Below are 21,183 nucleotides of genomic sequence, written 5' to 3' on the forward strand. Positions count from 1 at the left end.
TGTGGGACAACCTGTCACTACCAGACAGTACGGGCTGGTACAGCCTGTCCTCCGAGTGGGACAGTCTGCTATGTCGATCCTGTCAACGTGTACGTCCACTCTGTACCCAGTACGAAGTGTCCTCTGAATATCAAGGCTCTTCTAGCACTTAAGTATGGCTCCACCTAAGAATCATGCAGAGGGTGATACAGTGATAGTTGTCAAAATGACTTTTTTGGGCTTCATATGTTCTATTTTGATGAGAAATTAAAAAAAATAACAATAACACATGTGTTGGACATGTGGTTGCTATGGTTACGATGGCACCATAACAACCCTTTAATTTCAGTCCTAAAACCACAAAATTTTCTGTTTTTCATCACAGATTTTTTTATAAACTGCTAATTAATTTGGCTAAAACAAATATGTGTTATCATAGTTTCACATTTGTTCTAAAAATTAAAGTTGATAAACCGAAGTTGCAACTATGGCAACTCTTGTTTCCATGGCAACCAATCGTTGCAGTTTTTCATTTTCTCAAAAGGAATGAAAATTATGTTTTTCAAATTCTATTTTCTTCCAAGAGCAGGGTCCTATTGATAATCTGTTTGTTTGCATTTGTTCATTTGACCTTTGTCTATAACATATCAAAAATAATCATTTGTAGCCTCCTTTAGATTTTTCAGAAAAAAAAGTTTTTTTTGTCTCATTTTTTTTTTTTTGCATTTTTTTTTTTTTGCATTTTTTTTTTTACAATATGCTAAATTATTTTCATGTATTTATAGCACAATTCATTTGATTGTGTCTTTTTTGCATGTATAACACCTAAATATTGAAACAAAGTAAAGAAACCAGTTACTTATTTATCATTTTCCTCAAATCAAGCTACCAGTTGCCATGGAAACAGAACACAGCGATTTTGAGAATTACACATTTTTGATAAATGTTTGCTTTAACATGATAAAATTTTTCTCCACGTTATACATTGTAACATCAAATTATTCAAAATAATGAAATAAAGTTGAGAAGGAAATTTGGTCGTCATGGAAAATAAAATATATATCCGACGTACGCTCAGTTGATGGATGACAGCTCATCGACAGTCAACCGACAGCCTCGTTTCTCATTCTCTTATATACCAGTGGTCGATACCACTATTTCCCTGATAGGGGTGTTCTCTATATGTTCCCGATACCGAACACAAGAGTACCTCTCAAACACCCCCATACCGATGGACCCAACCACTGACTCTCCCGCCAAACGTCCAAATCTACACAACGCTTCCTTATACATGAAATAAGCATATCTTCAACAAGATTATCTATGTTTGTTACCTTAACAACCAATAAACATTACAATAGTAGACTCTCGAAATGTCGCCATTTTGATTTGATGAACAAAAACTTTATAGAAAAATCAACAGTTTATCAATAAAAAAAGAACAGAAACATTTTCACTTACTTTTAGAATGTTTTTATTTAATTTCCTAGCGAGCAACACCAACAAAAATGTCCATTTGGATATCTGGCGTTGCTTTTAAAATTCATCTGACGTTGCAATTTCAATTGTGACGTCAATCACGTGCAGCCCATGTTCTATTAGAACATGGCTTTGTACCCAAAGCTATAGAAGAACGTCATATTAGAACTGTAAATTTGCTTTCGCAAATTTTTGGTTCTTCCCTCGCCGGGATTCGAACCCATGCTTCTGTGATATCGTGACACCAAATCGCCTGCACTGCAGCCGTCCCGCTGGACCACAAGACCACCTTGGCTCTACAAAAATAGAGCTTTCGCTGGCCGTGTGTTACCTTTTCACGTCAGTTTTAATCTAGCGGCGTACTGCAGTACATGATATTTAAGGCATGAAGATGTTATTGTATATTTATCACTATTTTGTGCATGTTTCCTTTGATCTTTTTTGTGATAATTTTTCAAATCATGCTTCTCACTTGAGATGGAAAAATATCGCTAGAAACTAAGCAGGCACGTGGCGTTGCTAACGAAATTGACATGAAATTGACCACGTCGTCATAGGTAAAATAGCGATAAACAGATTATCATTGGTCATCTCAACGATAATCTATAAATATCTTTATTTCTCAACAGACCTAATTGCATTGGTACAGAGCTTCCTGTTTGTCTATTTTAGTAGCAGTCCATGATATGAAGCAGATTTATAAATATATTTTTTTTATTTTAACAAGTGTGGACACAAACTAGTGTGGATAGTATGTTTGACTGTGTTTTCTGACAAAAAAATGGTTTTTATATTGACAGCCAACCTGTACCAAACACTAAAATTAACAGCACCTTTTATTTAATATTGAGTTTTAATGTCGAAATTGTCTTGGAGGATACACTACTTTAAATCAGTGCCGACCGTTCATAGATTTTATTTAGCTAGACATCGCTTTTCAAATCAAATCTACATTTTGTACATAATGACAAACGTACTATGAGTGCTTCATGTACATGTATATGATATGATTTAATTATATATACTAACCGGCTAACAGTGATTTTTTTGCTATGCTGTATGTATCCAAAGCTTCCTGTCAAACAATCTGAAACTGGGGTTTTGACTTAGGACACTTAATACTCTTATTAGTGATTTTTCGACAGTTTATGAACTAAAATGTATATCGGAATGTATGAAATTTTGCATTCTATGCATATGTTTGTTTTTGATTGTTTAAATGGTTATTAATCTCTCTGAGAAGTCTTTATAGTTAAAGAAATGTGTAATTAAAAAGAAAACATGCCTGTCCCTAGTCAGGAGCATGTTATTCAGTTGCTGTTATTAAATTTTGATGCTGTGTTATATATTTGTTTTTCGTTCATTTTTTGTACACTCATACGGCCCTTCGTTTCTCGTTTTAAATGTTTTATGTTTGTGAATTCGGAGCCTTTCATAGCCGACTATGCGGTATATGGTTTGTTCATTGTTGAAGGTTAAATAGTGACCCATAGCTGTAAAATTCTGACGTTTTGTCTCTTGTGAAAAATTGTTTCATTGGCAATCATACCACATCTTTTTTTATTTATACTGGATATAGTGCGAAAAAAATCATTAAATTCTGTTTAAAAGAATTATCCTTGTAGTTCGGGATTTTTGTTATTTCAATTTGTATATATTGATTATTGTTAAAAATAACGTCCTTTGACAACAATATAACTCCAATAATTAGTATTTGAAAATAAGCATCTTCGTGCATCTTTAAAGGGATAATGGATTTTTCACCAGGAATGGTATTTTGTTTGTGCATTATTACTGCATATTCGTTAAGAAACATGTGAAATAATGCAGGAAGGAACATAAATCTTATCAATTTCTTCAAAACTTTCTTTTCAAGTAATTCAGAATGACGCACCTATAAAAAGTTCGTGTCTGTATTTATATTCTCTGATTGTAACATAAGGCACACTGCCTTTTCCTTTATAGTGTAGCAAACTTATGGCTATTTTGCTATCCGAAGCAACGTCATCATTCTGTTTGTTTGTTTGTTTACCAACTTTGAAGGTTGGGTATGATCTGGTTTACAACCAATAATTCCCCTGCTCATGAACTGTGCCCGCTATATTTACTTCCAAGCTGCCAACGTTTCGTTACGAGAAAGAACTTAATACCCTACATGATAAGAAACGTTAGGTATATATATAAGAGTCACACGGTCTTATAATTCATGTCGTAATGTGCCGATCTTTTAATGATCTAGTGATTAAACGCATTAGTCCACGCTAAAAGGAAAATATACATAAGGTAGGCTCTTCATATCTAAATAAACAAAAACACAAACACAAATTTATACATAATTTTGGATTTTAACAATTACAGTCCAAAATTACAAAACGTGTGTTTCAATGTAGAGAATTACATACGAGTAACGACAAAACTAAAGGCGTTTTAATTGTGAACTGACAAAACAAAGAAAGCCTTATTTCGACCATCTGTATTCGAAAATCATGTTTAATTATTTGTCATAATTTTATATATTAACCTGGGATGATTTCTTTTCCTTTTATATTAATATGTAACAAATCTGAAATTAAAATTAAGCACAAATTTTCAAAAAAAGAATCAATAATAAATTTTTATTTATGAGTTACTTGGAGCTATCTGATATATTTTTGTTGTGTGGACATTTAGCATCCATGAATTTCAACAGGTTATACAAGTAGTAACTCTTATTTACTTATGATTTGTGATAGAAGAAGACATTACATTTATATCTTATTTGTATACTTATATTTATAAATTAAAAAATAAAGTTATCATTGCATATTATACGAAGTTTGCAATATGGCGAATCCCAATGCAGCAAGGAGGTCATATTACCTCATTGAATACAGTAAATAAATATATATCTTTATTTATATGTAAACATAAAATGTTAGTGATTGAATAGGTTTCTAGGTCCCAAGTGTCATACCAACGGTTAAATCACATTGTGTGTATTTTTCCCCAGATTGATAAAAACCTGTCACGAACTCATAAAAAACGATTTTGTTATTAATGCTTGTTTCATACGCAAAACTCAAAAATAATAAAATTCACACACTAGCTTTTCGTCCGATGATCTAGGTCGATTGGCATCATATATCCACAAACAATCTTTATAAACATAAGAATCAATCATTCCAAATAATTTAAGAATATATTCTTATCAAACAAAGAATCTAAAGATATATGTATTATGTTATCATGGTTATATTAGAAAACAAAACAGTACTAATCTAAACTGTGAAGATAAATGGTTCGTAACACTGAACAAACATTTTGACTGGAAAAACGTGCATAACACTTTATTGGTTCCAGTATAGAATAATACACAGGTATTGGGCACAAATAAATCTTCATTTAGAATAAAAATAAGAAAGCAACAGATGTACTTTCTGAAATGAAGATCCTGACGATATTGATCAAATATTTTGGACCTGTTATGAAATAGCAGATCTGTGGACAATGGTGGATAAAACTCGGTTACTGGTTTTATAATCAAATATAAATAATTATTCCGTTTACATTGATATATTTTTATTTGGAAATTTAGGAAAAGCACAAAATGATAAAATAAAATGTTTAATAACATTATTATTAAAACTGTATGATATAGAACAAAACTGTATGATATTATCAAATAAATTTTGCAGGGCTCAAAATCATCTCAAAGAAAATCTTATATTAGAAAAGAATACATTTTCTAAATCAAAGCTTCTTCACATTTCCAACCCCTGCTTGTTTAGTTCTTGTGTTCTGTCTATAACCACATGTACGCTTTTAATATCGGTTTTGTGTTTATAAGAGTTTTTAACAATGGAAAACCAACTGTGCTAAATTTATCTAATGTTTATTTCAAAAGAAACATGCTTGTTTTGACCAAAAGACTGCTGCCAAAAATCTTCTTTTCTTTTCTTTTTTTTTATGTTTTTGTTTTGTTTTACATTCATTTATCATTCTGTCTTCTGTCTTTTCTTTCCGTCTGAAATAAAATATTCTCTTTATTAAACAATTTGGAAATAATGGATACATTAAAATTTCATATATATTATATCATTTAGAAAACTAACAATTACTTACTTATTCTATCTAAATATACAAAAAAATAAAATCACAAAATACTGAACTCTGTGGAAACTAATCTTATGTTTAACGAGACCGGGGGAAAGGTACCGATACTTTCTGTATCTAACTAACAAATTTCTTTTTGTCAGGAGTAGCTTACGACAGACAGACACCATGGACGCCAAAGAGTTTAGAAAACGTGGACGAGAAATGGTAGATTACATCGCGGATTACCTCGAAAATATACGAGAACGTGACGTGGTTCACACCGTTTCTCCTGGATACCTTAAAGATCTCTTACCAGAAGAAGCACCTAAAGATCCAGAAAATTTTGATGAAGTTTTCAAAGATATTGAACGAGTGATAATGCCCGGTGTATGTATTTCGTAGAAAGCTGCTCTTCTAACATTTGTTTTATAGCACATACAAGATACATCTTTTATAGTTTAAAGAGAGATGTAACCTTTATTTGTTTCTCATCATTACGATGAATGTAGAAAGTGTATTTGTGTTTGTGTTTGTCTATTAATTTGCTCTATCCTAAATTAATGCGTTAGTTCGTAGACGTGTTGATTATCAAAGTGAGTTTAAGACATTGGTTAGTTACTGTTTCAAATTCCAGTGTTCCTGTTTTGAATTAACAATTAAATTTAGAAAAAATGATATCTTCTTTTATTTATTTTTCATTGAACAGTACTATAGAAGAAAGTTATTGAAATACATTATAATATAAGCCACTTACGATACATTCTATAAGAGAAGTCTAAGAAACGGCATACATGCTCATGTACTTGTGTTTCATCCGCTAAATTTATATTGCTGTAGTATGAAAGTTGGCATTCGATAATTATAATTGACAACTTTTGCAGGTAACGCATTGGCATAGTCCATATTTCCACGGATATTTTGCTCCTGGGAGTTCCTATCCATCCATTCTTGGTGACATGTTATCCGATGCTATTGGTTGTATTGGATTTTCTTGGGTAAGTTCTATATATCTTTAACATTTGTATGATTCATCTTAAATTTCTGGCACATTCTTCTCTTCACTAAAACCAACCATATTTAGTTGCAATTCGTAGAGATAAAAAGATAATCGATGTGATCAAATTTAAAGAATGGACTGGTGCTCGGAATATGGGAATAATCGAAGAAAAAACGATCCTATTTCGGAACATGCCACTGGCTTATTTTTAATCAAGACCGAAAACACATTGGCTTAAATGACTATAAAAATAAATAGCATACGGTACCGCTTTATTCTATATCAAGATCTGAAAAAAGATGCTCATCTAACACCTATTTTTAAAATCTGACAAGACGGTAGTCATAAGGTAATCGTAGTATCTATGATGAGTTTATGTAGAACAAATGTGTGGCTCACATCTAACAGCAAGCTATTTAAGGTTTTCAAAATGACTAGTGTACAACAATTCAAACAGGGAAACCAATGGTCTATTTTTTTATAAAACGAGTGATGAGAAACACCTAAGAACCACACCAACAAACGGCTAACACTGAACAACAAAATATAATCAGAAGTCCATCCTTTTTTTTTTTAGTTTATAATTTTTTTTTTCTTGTCTTTTAAAAATAAATGTTGAAAAAAATGTTATTTTGAAAACTATAAACATGTTTGCCTTTACAGGTGACAAGTCCTGCTTGTACAGAACTGGAAGTCGTCACCACAGACTGGCTCGGCAAAATGATAGGTCTGCCTGAAGAATTTCTACACTGTACTGAAGGACCAGGGGGCGGAGTCATACAGGTCAGAACCATATTGAAGTTTTCTTGGCATTTATCTCTGATTGATTTTACCTTTCCTGCCTTAATATTAACTTTTCTAGAAAATTATGAACCAATTATTATGAATATTCATATGCAGTTTAAGACACTTTTAATCTATTATTAAAAGAAAAAACATACAAAGGTAAACAAAAGATACAATTACAGACACATGTACAAAATAATACAATGATTCTTAAGCAAAACCTATATTCATTTATTTATCAACTTTTCTTTATTTTTCGGGGTTTAAAGGGTTTGAGAAGTTTTTTACAGTGATCGTTTGTTTGTCAGCACTGAAATTAGCTTTTACTGAAATTGACAACACCAAAAATCAATTATCAAACTTTGTTTTTTAGTCCACAGCAAGTGAAACAGTCCTTTTATGTCTATTAGCAGCGAGAACCCGTATTGTTAATAAATACAAGAAAGAAAATCCAGAAATGAACGAAGTTGAGATCATGTCAAAACTTGTTGGTTACTGTTCTACACAGGTAAAATAATAACATTTCAAAATAAGATATAAAATAATAAACGATATTATGCAATGAATATCTGATACAACTCAAACTATCTATCAATTTGTTCTGAAATGTGAGGTTAAAAGCTAGGACAGCATTGTGATTTTGTACTTTTGCTTCTGTTTTTTTTTTGCAATCTTTACCAAAACAGTGGAAGAAAGCAACAAAGATACAAAATATTAATGTTCATAATGATAATTTCACATCTCATCAAACGGTGACTTTATATATATATATATATATATATTTTAGGCAAACTCGTCTGTTGAACGGTCTGGGCTGCTTGGAGCTGTACAAATGGTTAAGCTTATTCCTGACAGTAAACACAGCGTTCGAGGGGAGACGCTAAGACAAGCTATAAAACGGGATAAAGATAAAGGCAACATACCATTTTTTGTGAGTTATGTTACAAAGTTTATGAAATTTAATGACAAGACAGAAAGTAAAACAAACGATAAAAAAGCGAATCGGTGTTAACACAAAAATAAAGGAAGAACGCAGTTATTGTTCTTTCAAAATTCACATGCTTTGATATTGTGACATTAATGCTCTATGTTTTATTCGTGCCTTTTTACAATCAGGGTTACATTTTGTAGCGAAACATTATATTGCGTCATAAATCAAGTGATTTTTTTTTTGGGGGGGGGGGTGAAAGAAATGCTTTACGATTATGATTACTGTTGGTTGGAACCATTGTTCAGTTTCCTCTATTGTTAATTTACCCTTCCGGAGCACCTGAGATCACCCATAGTTTTTGGTGGGGTTCGTGTTGGTTATTCTTTAGTTTTCTATGTTGTGTCATGTGTACTATTGTTTTTCTGTTTGTCTTTTTCATTTTTAGCCATGGCGTTGTCAGTTTGTTTTAGATTTGCGAGTTTGACTGTCCCTTTGATATCTTTCGTCCCTCTTTTACATCAACATTATATCATATATTTATAATTTAATTCTTATCACAGATCTGCGTATCTTTGGGAACAACAGGAACATGTGCTTTTGACAACTTAGCAGAAATTGGACCTATCTGTAAGTAAGAATTTGGCATTTATTTAATTATTAATGGTGGTCCATATACTTTTGCGATATCAAATAAAATAATAAATAAAATACACCAACAAATTATGTGAGGTTTTTCAAAATTAATGATTAAACTTCCTTAAGTCATGACACAAAACTTACAAAAATGGTGGCACATTAACTATGTACTCTTGCCTAATGCACATTTCATACGGATTTAAGGTAAATAATTTCGCTTTTTACTATTTCGGATTGATTGGTTAGACATTCACTTTAAGTTTATATGCATTACAGGCGAAGAGGAAGGTATATGGCTACATATAGACGCAGCTTATGCAGGCAGTGCCTTTGTTTGTCCAGAGTTCAGACATTACATGAAAGGAATAGAGGTAATATACGCATAGTCAATAACAGTTATGTTGCATATTATTTGGATTGTTAATACATTGTTCACGTGCATGGTGAAATGTAAGAGTCCATTTCTTCAGTCTTCAGAAGTATTAGAAGACCATCTTTAAATGAACCGAAAAACGAACTAAATTTTATTTTGAAAGAAAATATCCCGTCTGTTTAAAGATGTACGTCTTACACTCACACAGCTTTACAATTTGTCAACGCCAAAGTTAATAAATATTAATGTCTTCTACCTTTCAGTATGCAGAGACTATTAGCATTAATCCACACAAATGGATGTTGATAAACTTCGACCTATCCGTAATGTGGTAAGTTTTACAGTGAACGAAAGTTTATTATCTATCAACGGCAAACCGATTGAGCCCATGTTGGTATCTAACCCGAAGTGAGTTCAAGGTGGCACGGTAGTATTTCCTGGCCATAAGGGATAATGATAGCCATTTTAGAATTTTCACCACTTTCTAACACTGCAAAAAATTCTACATTCACAGTTAACTGAAGTACTTTTCTTTTACCATTCAGAAATGAATTTGGATATGTACCATGACCGTTTACTTTTTTTGCTATTTTTAAAATCCTAAGGCCACTAGTACTTTTAGGTCTTTTATGGTGCAGTGAATGCAAAATTTTAAAAAATTCTCAAAAATTCATTTTCATCTGTATATAAAATTATTTCATATTTTTCTACACCTGATTCATCACTCAGTTTGGGAAAGTATGTTCATTTGATACTGTATTTTTTGTCCAATCACACTGTTTAGATACATTTACCTAAGTAGGGTACACAAAAGAGCAACCTAAATTCTGGAAAGCAAATACTACCGTGCCACCTCAAGCACATACATATTAAATGTAATATGCAAAATAACAAAAGTAATTTCAAGAGGGAAAATCCGTAAAACTGATAAAACTATAATAATCTGTGGAAACAACTGGCATATTCCTTCTTATTTCAGATCCTCAATGTCGTCCATCATCAGTGACCCCTTCGCTCCTATTTGAACCGTATAAATCATTTAAACTTATCGTGATCAGCCGGAACTATACTTATTATATTAAGTTTTTGCGTCAAATGTTTTCCTTATGCCATATCGGTTGGCAGTAAACTACACTACTACTTTAATGCGCTGTTGTGGTGGACAGTTGCATATACAACAATCGACTGTAATCTGTGGTGGTGATTTAGGATGTACAAATATCGTATCACTTAGTTTATTTCTAATTAAGATATGAAAAACAAAAACGGTTTTGTTGACATTGCTCGTGACGTCACATACCTATATGTTCTGTTTGGCTTTGCTTGGGTTTATAAAACGAGTTCTTAAACCATAGAGATAAAACTTTTAAACATCCTCCTTTATATTACTGACAATTGTGCAGAATGTACTACATGTATATCCTTTATCAACTCTTTCTCCAAAGGATAAAAGACAGCACACTATTAGTAGATGCTTTTAATGTTGATCCAGTTTACCTTAAACACGTGAACCAAGGAAAAGTGCCAGATTACAGGGTATGTAGAGTTTGGCCAAATTTTCTTATTGATTGGTTTTACAAGTTATCCTCCTTACCGTATTGAAAGTATCTGTGAAATAAGTCAAATGTATTTATAAGAACTAAAAAAATTACATTACATAAGAATGTTATTAATGTTAATTAAAGGCAACAGTAGTATACCGCTGTTCAAAACTCTTAAATCTATGGACAAAAAACAAAATCAGGGTAACAAACTAAAACTGAGGGAAACGCATTAAATATAAAACATTTAAAAGCCATGAATAGTTATTTCTCTTTCCGAAAGACAATTAGCCAGTGAGTACGAGTCTAGCGCAGTAGAATTGATATCGGTAATGGGATTATTATAAACACTATAGATTACTGACAAGTTTGTTTTGTCAATTACATTAACTTTCGAAAATCAGTATGAAGACAGAGAAAATCAAACAGAACGTTAAGGCATGCACGGAAACATTTGGTACAGAACAGGAGAAACAACCAACGGAACATTAAAGACATTCAATGAAATCTTTCGGCACAAGACAGTAGAGACAACCACAAACAAAATATTAAGACGTGTGTCGAAATCTTTCATCACAAAATAGGAGAGAGAACTAAAAAGAACATAAAGACGTGTTACCGATTCTTCCGGCACAGAACAGGGGAGAAAACCACAAACGAAACATTAAGACATGTGTCAAAACCTTTCAAAATATAACAGGAGAGACATCCAACAAAACATTAAAGACATGTGTCAAAACCTTTCAAAATATAACAAGAGAGACAACCAACAAAACATTAAGACATGTGTCAAAACCTTTCAAAATATAACAGGAGAGACATCCAACAAAACATTAAAGACATGTGTCAAAACCTTTCAAAATATAACAGGAGAGACAACCAACAAAACATTAAGACATGTTTCAAAACCTTTCAAAATATAACAAGAGAGACATCCAACAAAACATTAAGACATGTGTCAAAACCTTTCAAAATATAACAGGAGAGACAAACAACAAAACATTAAGACATGTGTCAAAACCTTTCAAAATATAACAAGAGAGACATCCAACAAAACATTAAAGACATGTGTCAAAACCTTTCAAAATATAACAGGAGAGACAACCAACAAAACATTAAGACATGTGTCAAAACCTTTCAGAATATAACAGGAGAAACAACCAACAAAACATTAAGACATGTCTCAAAACCTTCCAGAATATAACAGGAGAAACAACCAACAAAACATTAAGACATGTCTCAAAACCTTTCAGAATATAACAGGAGAAACAACCAACAAAACATTAAGACATGTCTCAAAACCTTTCAGAATATAACAGGAGAAACAACCAACAAAACATTAAGACATGTCTCAAAACCTTTCAAAATATAACAAGAGAGACATCCAACAAAACATTAAGACATGTGTCAAAACCTTTCAAAATATAACAGGAGAGACATCCAACAAAACATTAAAGACATGTGTCAAAACCTTTCAAAATATAACAGGAGAGACAACCAACAAAACATTAAGACATGTGTCAAAACCTTTCAGAATATAACAGGAGAGACAACCAACAAAACATTAAGACATGTGTCAAAACCTTTCAGAATATAACAGGAGAAACAACCAACAAAACATTAAGACATGTCTCAAAACCTTCCAGAATATAACAGGAGAAACAACCAACAAAACATTAAGACATGTCTCAAAACCTTTCAGAATATAACAGGAGAAACAACCAACAAAACATTAAGACATGTCTCAAAACCTTTCAGAATATAACAGGAGAAACAACCAACAAAACATTAAGACATGTCTCAAAACCTTTCAGAATATAACAGGAGAAACAACCAACAAAACATTAAGACATGTGTCAAAACCTTTCAGAATATAACAGGAGAAACAACCAACAAAACATTAAGACATGTGTCAAAACCTTTCAGAATATAAGAGGAGAAACAACCAACAAAACATTAAGACATGTACTGAAATCTTTAGGCAAAAAACAGGAGAGACAACCAACAGAACATTAATTCAAGACAAGTGCTGAAATTTGTTGATAAAAACTACGGGAACCAAACAACCAGAACATTACAACATGTCCCAGTATTGCATTGAAGCTTTAATTTTATCTCCATAGATGGGTATTTGTTTGAATTATTACAAATAGATTCAGTTGTCTTAAAATATGTTTTAACAATTTAGAGATTCCATTAAGTGAACATTGCCGCTCAAAAAAGTGACAATGCTCTTTTAATTCTGATGGAGAAGTGTCTTTATAAAACCGATCTATATTTTGTTTTAGCACTGGCAGATTCCACTAGGACGCCGATTTCGATCTTTGAAATTATGGTTTATGCTTCGTTCATATGGTGTTTCAGGAGTTCAATCTTACATCAGGAAGGTACGACTGTCGTTATTGTTGTTTAATCGATTGTTAAACTAATTATGATTCACCACACCACAAAAGTACTGTGTTTTGAAAAAGATACTAGTAAATCTTAATATTTATACTTTTTTCGAGATTTGTTTCACAAATTTTCTATATTCGTCCAAACTATAAGCCTGATATATGTGATGAGTTTTGTATGCGATATATATTCAAAGCATATAAAAGAGCTTAATAATTTAGCAATCAACTTCTCTCAAAAACTAGAAAGAGCAAAAATATCTATTTTTGATTTGTAGAAAGAAACACATTGTTAAAAAATACGTGTCACTCTTGTCTTATAAGGCATGTTTTTTTTTAAACTGCATTACTTAATAATTGTGATGATTAGTTTCTGGATTGTTTATTGCCTTTAAATGACTATTTTTTCAACAAACAGGCCACAGACCACAATTAAATTCTCTATTAGTTCTTTATAACGTTTTGTTTCATCAAAAAAATTGCTCCTAATCATTTTGTCAAATTTTTTGTGTGTGTAAAGTACAGTTCTAGTCCAAAAATATATCCAACATTCAGAAAGATTGCTCCTCTGTATTTTACAAATTTAGCCAATACACATCCATACCCCTAAGGACAAGTCAAAAGATGTTCCGAAAACTGTAAATATCACCTTTTTGCACCTGGCCTAATCACTCTTTCCATATCAAAATCAGTGAAAATGAAACATCCAAAAGTTTATTTTAGCTATCTTCTTTCATTTCCATCCGAGAAAAGCTAAGAAATGTATGAGAAAGGGAAAGAAAAAAAATAAAGAAAAAATGCACTATAATCAAAGGGAACTATATTTCGACAACGAAAAGCGGGATCATTAATTGTGGTCTTGGGCCAACAATTGTCATTCCAATGATAACCATTTGTGATCTTGTCGACTTGTTCCCTTAATCGTATTATGCAAACTTTGTATAGGAGCTTATAAGTCAGTATGATAAGAATATAGCTTATCGTCACGTTCTGCTTCATATATTGCGTCCTCCCACTCAAAGTTTCGTTTCTATGCTGAACGCATTTATCGAACTTGAAATAAAGGATACGCCAGATACAGTAAAAACTGTCTTATTGGGAATCGGGGAGCAAAACTTTATGCTAAAAAAAAGAAGATGTCAGCTTCATCCATTGTGAACTTTCCATTTCTATATTCTAGCAGCTGCTGTAAATACATATCTCCCAAATTATACGATATTACAGAGCTGGGATGTTCTATGTATCACGATTTCCTCGATAGATGTTGGTTGTTTACATATAAGCTGTTACAGAAATTAATCTACATCGAATTCCTTTTGATTTTGAACGATTTTCTTAATTTTGTAGCATGTTAACTTGGCAAAGCAATTTGAAAAGTTAGCAAGAGAAGATGGACGTTTTGAGATAGTTGCAGAAGTTGTTATGGGACTTGTTTGTTTTAAATTAAAAGTAAGTAAGGATTAAATTCACGTGTTATTCCGTTAGCAACTTATCAACAACTTATCTAGCTTTGTATAAATTAGAGTTAAATTTGTTGTAATTCAACTACTTTTATCTTCGTAGTTACTCAACTAGTGTTTTAAAGATTTGAGCATTACTACCATAAAAACAATTTCCCCAGACTTTTAAATGATAAATATTTTTAAACTTTTTCTTGGCAGATTTAAAAAAAAAACATTTAAAAAAAAAAAACATTATTGATGTTTGAAATGTTTTCTTTAAAGTCAAATTAAGTACATAAACATAATTCATATGGTTAGATAGATAGCTGTTGTTATTTCCACGTATAATTGATTAGTCATTATTATCAATGGCTTATATTAATATAAACATTTATTTCGTAATTAAATTTTAGGGTCCAAATGAACTTAATGAAAAACTGATGGAAGAAATCATTGAAGACAAGCGGATATTCCTCATTCCGGCATTTGACAAAAACGTGTATTTCCTCCGCTTTGCCGTATGTGCAGAACGTACAAATTCTAAAGATGTAGACTATTCCTTTAGTGTAATCAGAGATTGTGCTAATAATGTGTTGGCTGTGCATTCAAAGACTCCATTGAAACATACCCCAGTTGTTGTTGATATTGACCAACAGCCAAGATATAAAGGAAAGATGATAAGTCATAATCAGGACTTTGACGACGAGATTTAGACAATAAAACACAAGGCTTATTCTATTCTGTCTGCCTTAAAGAAATACATGAATAGAATTAAGGACATTAACATGTGTCAAAACTTAACAAACGTACTCTAGCAATTTGAACATCTTAATATGTAAAACATTTAGAATACAAACTGTATTAACAGCTAGAATAAAATTGAGAATGGAAATAGAAAGTTTACATGTAGGAGACTCGTTTTTTCCTTAATGAAAATCAGTCTCACAATGGGCTTTTTTCAAATTCAGTGTGAGTTGTCCCTCACCGGGAATGCTCAGAGAAGACAGTTTTGAAGCCAAAACAGTAAACGTATTTAGAGCAAAAACAAAATGTAGAACTATAGAACTCTAAAATCATGCTGAATTCAACTAAATGCCAGGACGAAGTGAATCTTTTTTTAAGTATAATTACAAAATGTACAATTTTATTTTTTTTTGCTTTAAACATTCACCAAACGATTTCTTTTGTCATATTATTGTTTATAAATCATGTTGTGTAAGAATCTTAAGACACACTATTTTCGCGAAGACATGATAGTTGGGACGTAAAACGATTTACAAGTTCATGGTAATTGTTGCTCTAATTTGACTGGCACTATCTTATCTCTATTCGTGTAGAACGCTGTCAAAATTGTATCATCTGGATACAAAGTCACGCATCTTAAAATCGGTCATAATCTTAAGTCGTCCTTATTGATATTGTCTTCATTTACTAGTCCTCGTGGAACTCTGATAAAATCATTTGTCAAAATGTAAGTTATTCATGATATATTATTATATGCAATAAAGAAATTTGATACTAATTTTCTTTTCTTTTTTTTACATTTATAAAATGTTGATGCTGCTTTTGTATGTTTCTGAAAATTTCCAAATAAACTGAATAATGTATGTTTAGAAATTAATGTAAGTATTATTGAAATCTTTTAGTCGATTTACTTGTTAAAATAGCATTAAATATATATATAGGGTTACAAAACAAAAATTTGTCAATTAAAAATGAACTTTTCGTTTCAAATAAAAGAAATATTGCTGTGCAAAGGGTATTAGTTCCGATGGTAAAATATTTCACAGAATTGCCTAAACAATTTTAAGTTCTTATTTTTGCGAATCCAATGTTGATCTTCACTGCATACGTTCTTTCATTATTATAAGTAATAATGGTAATAAGTTTTGGAAATAAGTATTATAGATAAACAGAACGGTCTATAATAATACACATAAAGTGCGTCCTCATTAAAACACAATATAAAATTCTAAAATATTGCTTCAGTCAAAGATATTCTGTATTTGTAAAAACAGCCCTAGCTATTATCAAGATGAGATCACATGAATTTCTTCATTCAAGTGAAGTTTTGCAAATGTGTGCATCCCTGCAAAATTTTCTTATTTCATTAAGACTCTAGACTGATCATTGTTATCATTTTTGACCATCAAAGAGGTGCAATCTTACTATATTTAGACATCGTGACGGTCACGACAAGACAAATTTATGTAAATAAGTTCTACTCCATAAACGACAGTGTGTGGTCAAAATGAAAAAAATACAAAATGTTTGTATCAATGTTGTATCAAGGTTTAATATTTTTGGAGAGTTGTTTCATTGGCACTCATACCCCATCTTCCTATATCTATTTACTTTTTTCGCAGAATACTAAATCCTTGTTTGCTGTTAGCCTCTGAATTTGAATATGATTTAAGATACAATCATTTTTTTTATACTGCCAGTCTGTGATAGAACAGATGACAGCATCGTGTGATAATGTACAGCTGTGAAAATAAGACAAACTTGGGGTCAATAAGATTTATCTGTCCAAATTTCCACGAGTACTGATCAACTTGGGGTCAGTAAGATTTATCTGACCTTTCCACCAGTACATGTGTGTGTGATTATAGAATTGAATGTCCTGGTTGAACGTTGTCGTCTTATTCTTTAGGTAGACAATTTTAACTACAAAGATGGCCTTTGCTATCTAGATCTTCTAACGTTTGCTCAGATTTCATCAATAATATCTTCGCTTCTTCTTCCGACATTGCGAAAAATAGCATTGTCTTGCTGTATGTCTTGTGTACTATTATTACTACTATTTGTCTGTTTGTGTTTTTTCTTTTTAAGCCATTATTTTCGATCTATGAGTTTGAATGTTCCTCTGGTATCTTTCAATCCCCTTTTATCAATTCATTCTAGAGAACATTTGCACAGACCACAATAAAAACGAGACTGAGGAAGCAAAGATTACCTTAGCCGTATTTTGCACAACTTTTTGTAATTTTGAATCCTTAATGCTCTTCAACTTTGTACTTGTTTGGCTTCATAATATAAATATTTTGATATGAGCGTCACTGATTAGTCTTATGTAGACGAAAACGCCTCTGGTGTACTAAATTATAATCCTGGTAACTATTTACACCACTGGGTCGATGCCACTGATGATGGACGTTTCGTCCCCGAGGGTATCACCAGCCCAGTAGTCAACACTTCGGTGTAGTCATGAATATCAATAATGTGGTATTTTTTATAAATTTCCTGTTTACAAATCTTTGAATTTTTCGAAAAACTATGGATTTTCTTATCCCAGGCATAGTTGATCAAAGCCGTATTTGGCACAACTTTTTGGAATTTTGAATCTCCAATGCTCTTCAACTTTGTACTTGTGTGGCTTTATAATATAAATATTTTGATATGAGAGTCACTGATGAGTCTTATGTAGACGAAACGCGCCTCTGGCGTACCAAATTATAATCCTGGTACCTTTGATAACTTTTTACGTTTAAAGGATTGGTGCGTTTTCAATTAGTTTTTATATTTGGAGAAACTAAGTTATCCTACATATTTATACCCCAAAACAATTGATTGCAACTAAACTGTGGTTCCATCTTTTAAATATGTCCAAATCCCTTTCAAATCATCTCATTTGAGAATGAACATGGGATGCACATCGTCAGTACCGACCGTGGGAGGGCTGTAAAGTCGATGTCGTTTAAAACTCCCATCATCACATCTTCAGATGGACAATACATATCATTGCTAAACATGTCTCGTTTTGTAGCAAAATCAAAATAAAATATCGACAGATTGGTAGATATAATTCCGCATGTAAGTGCATTAATATTAAGTTCTGTTTGTAAAGCTTACCTGATTGTATATCTCTGATTGGTAAAATGTACCTTTGAACATGAGATGTGTATTGTAATGTTTTGATACAAAATTTCAGTGGTAAAAAAATAAAAGTGAAAAAACTATACTTTGTATGAGGAGTTGCGTATTGCAAAATGTTCGAAAAGCGATTTAGAAAAAGAAAATATTTTCGATGAAAATTAAATATTACCATGACTCATCATGATCGTATTAAACGTAAACTGTAATGATACCAATGGAACTGAGATGTTTTTGTAATACAAACGAAATATTTCTTCATCAACATACCTCGAACCAAACTCGAACAAATACTATGTGTATTTAGTTACAACAGTCGCTGATTGGAAAAATGAAATGAAGCGTTGATTATATGCACTATAGCATTAAAAGGCTAATATTGTGAGACATTTTGAATAAGTTGTTATTAGGGAATTATAATATGTGTTTTAAAAGGGGTGATACAAAACGGATTAACTCCCATCCCCTTCACTCCCCGAAAACAACAAAAATAACAATAAATAGACAAGGACTACAGCAACGACAAAGTACATGCTTTGGTCAGGAGGGAAATCAACAAAAAAAGATTAGACGAAAAAAATATATATAAAGAGATGCACAAATCATTTCTAATAAATGGTTAAAATTGTGAGAAAATCTCAATATGGCTAGGGTGCAGTCGCAGTTACAAAATGGGGGCCTCAAATAAGGCCAAAAAAATGTTAAAATATAGAAAATTAAAGGTTTGGCAGGTAGTTGAAACTTACATAAATGAAGAGATAAATGAAAACTGAAGAGATTGATGCCCGATTTATATAATTCCAAGGCCCTCAGTCGGCTCCAAAAGCGAGGAAGCAGTGCATCTATTTTTGGTGGGCAAGTATCCACTTTTTGATATGGAACAAGCTCTGACGTCCCACGGCCCCAGCTTGTCTGGCTAAACAGCCGTCGGACGTCAGAGTAATATCGGACTAAAATAGAACTGCTGGTATGGCCCAGTGAAGTTGTAACGGTTCCCACTTCTAGCATTTTCCGCGCTGTTGTGTAGTATGCAACTGTAAACCTCATTACAAATTTGTTGAAATAGTGCTGAAGATTTCCTTCAACATTGACAGGCATGTAGTATTTCTGCGGGGTTAAGTCTACAAGCGTGTGTGGTAAAATAGAACTTCCGTAAGCGTAACCACAGGACAATCAAATCGCCTTTGGTATCGTTTGCTCCCTAGATAATCTAGATAAAAACTTGTATGTGCAAGGCACTCTGGTACTCCTGGTACTTCACCTTTCCGAGTTGAGGTCTCAATATAGTTTCGCAAGACAACCCTTACCTTAGCGTTGAGAAGTGACATGGTCCTAAACTGTTTCGGCTCTATAAAATCTTCCCCCTTTGGTTTAAAACAACCATTTGATTTTAACCATTCATCTGATAACCGATGTCTTCTCCATATCACTTTGATAAATCTCCATAATTATTTTCCGAGGTTGTTTGGACAGTTCGTGTCAACTCTATTTGGATTATTGTTTAGTCCTGGCCTTGAAGTCATAAATCTTTCGAGTTAGGTTTTTGTACTCATACTCCAAAATCAACCAATCAAAACGTTCGATTTCATGTTTCGAGCATGATATTTGTGCTAATGGTCCTATGTTAAATCAGATCACCTCTGGCGGCCATCTTGGAAGATGGATCTTTGGGATTTAAAGTTTTTTAAACCAACAACTAAAAACGTGTTAATACAAGTAATATGTTGTTTCCACTTTCTGAATAACATCAGTAAAATTGAGAAAGGAAATGGGGAATGTGTCAAAGAGACAACAACCCGACCATAGAACAGACAACAGCATATATATTAACTTCATTAAATGGATTGTTTGGTCAATATCAACATATCGGCCTTTTGCAGCCTAGGTTTATCTCTTATTCCCTTTCCCTTTATTCAACTCTTGAATGTGATTTATTCTCGCTTTATTTAATTTTTCTTCACAAAACTATATTAAAATAGTCATATCTTCGTTTTCAAATAACAACTTCGGCACTTTTAATATATACTAGGAGTTTATTACAATCCTGTCAACATCAGCTATTCTATTTGAATAAATAACTACCACCCTCCCTTTAGGGGCTTTCTGTATGATTTCTGTTTTCCCCTACAAAGTTATGTCAGAATATACAAATGCATTTACTGTTATTTCAAATCATTGTACTGCAGGTGTGTGGAAGTATTCCATTTAGCCTCAATCAAACTTTATAATTGAAAAAAAATACAGTTACTCACTAGCAAGAATTAACACACAGCTTGGAGTCAAAATGCACTTGAAAGGACTTTAAAATGATCAAATAATCTTAAAATGAAGGTTTTAATACTTTCAAGCTGAAAATACAGTCAGATCTAAGCATTTTTATAACAAGGATTAAAACCCAAACTGCTATCAAATAATTCTCCAATGGTTGTCATATCTGTTTCCCTGACTGCTAAGATTAATGCTAAGACGAATTCTAAGAAATGGACAAATACATTGTAAGGCAGTTTTTCAAACTGCTATTCGATGGAATGCTTAGATTAGCTGAAAGATTGATAAAAATATGAAGAGGTAAACAACAGCTAATAAACAGCTTATGATAGCAGAACAGTTTGACTTGGGAATAAATCAGGTAAAAGCTTTGAAACAATATTAACCATTTTAAAGGTCTTATTTCTTTTT

The 21,183-nt window shown here is 32.2% G+C and overlaps 1 protein-coding gene across 1 annotated transcript; it reads left to right on the forward strand.

Annotated features, from left to right (window-relative positions):
• The first annotated feature begins 3,617 nt into the window (after window positions 1-3,617).
• Window positions 3,618-16,153, forward strand: LOC134685347 (aromatic-L-amino-acid decarboxylase-like). The gene is made up of 13 exons (XM_063545038.1): window positions 3,618-3,741; window positions 5,694-5,919; window positions 6,414-6,527; window positions 7,193-7,312; window positions 7,689-7,823; window positions 8,103-8,246; window positions 8,807-8,873; window positions 9,159-9,253; window positions 9,519-9,586; window positions 10,701-10,791; window positions 13,085-13,183; window positions 14,537-14,638; window positions 15,045-16,153. Exons 2-13 carry the CDS (start codon window positions 5,719-5,721, stop codon window positions 15,342-15,344), a joined length of 1,536 nt encoding a protein of 511 aa, XP_063401108.1. The 5' UTR covers window positions 3,618-3,741; window positions 5,694-5,718; the 3' UTR covers window positions 15,345-16,153.
• The last annotated feature ends 5,030 nt before the right edge of the window (window positions 16,154-21,183 follow it).

The sequence above is a fragment of the Mytilus trossulus genome, chromosome 9 (assembly GCF_036588685.1).
Source record: "Mytilus trossulus isolate FHL-02 chromosome 9, PNRI_Mtr1.1.1.hap1, whole genome shotgun sequence".
In the NCBI taxonomy this organism is placed as follows: Eukaryota; Metazoa; Mollusca; class Bivalvia; order Mytilida; family Mytilidae; genus Mytilus; species Mytilus trossulus.

What these genes read in the sequence shown, in the direction of transcription:
- LOC134685347 (XM_063545038.1), top strand. Translation starts at nt 5,719, where the DNA reads ATGGACGCCAAAGAGTTTAGAAAACGTGGACGAGAAATGGTAGATTAC. An exon ending in AACGAGTGATAATGCCCGGT is followed by an intron (nt 5,920 to 6,413) that starts GTATGTATTTCG and finishes CAACTTTTGCAG; the next exon opens with GTAACGCATTGGCATAGTCC. An exon ending in GAAAAGTGCCAGATTACAGG is followed by an intron (nt 10,792 to 13,084) that starts GTATGTAGAGTT and finishes ATTTTGTTTTAG; the next exon opens with CACTGGCAGATTCCACTAGG.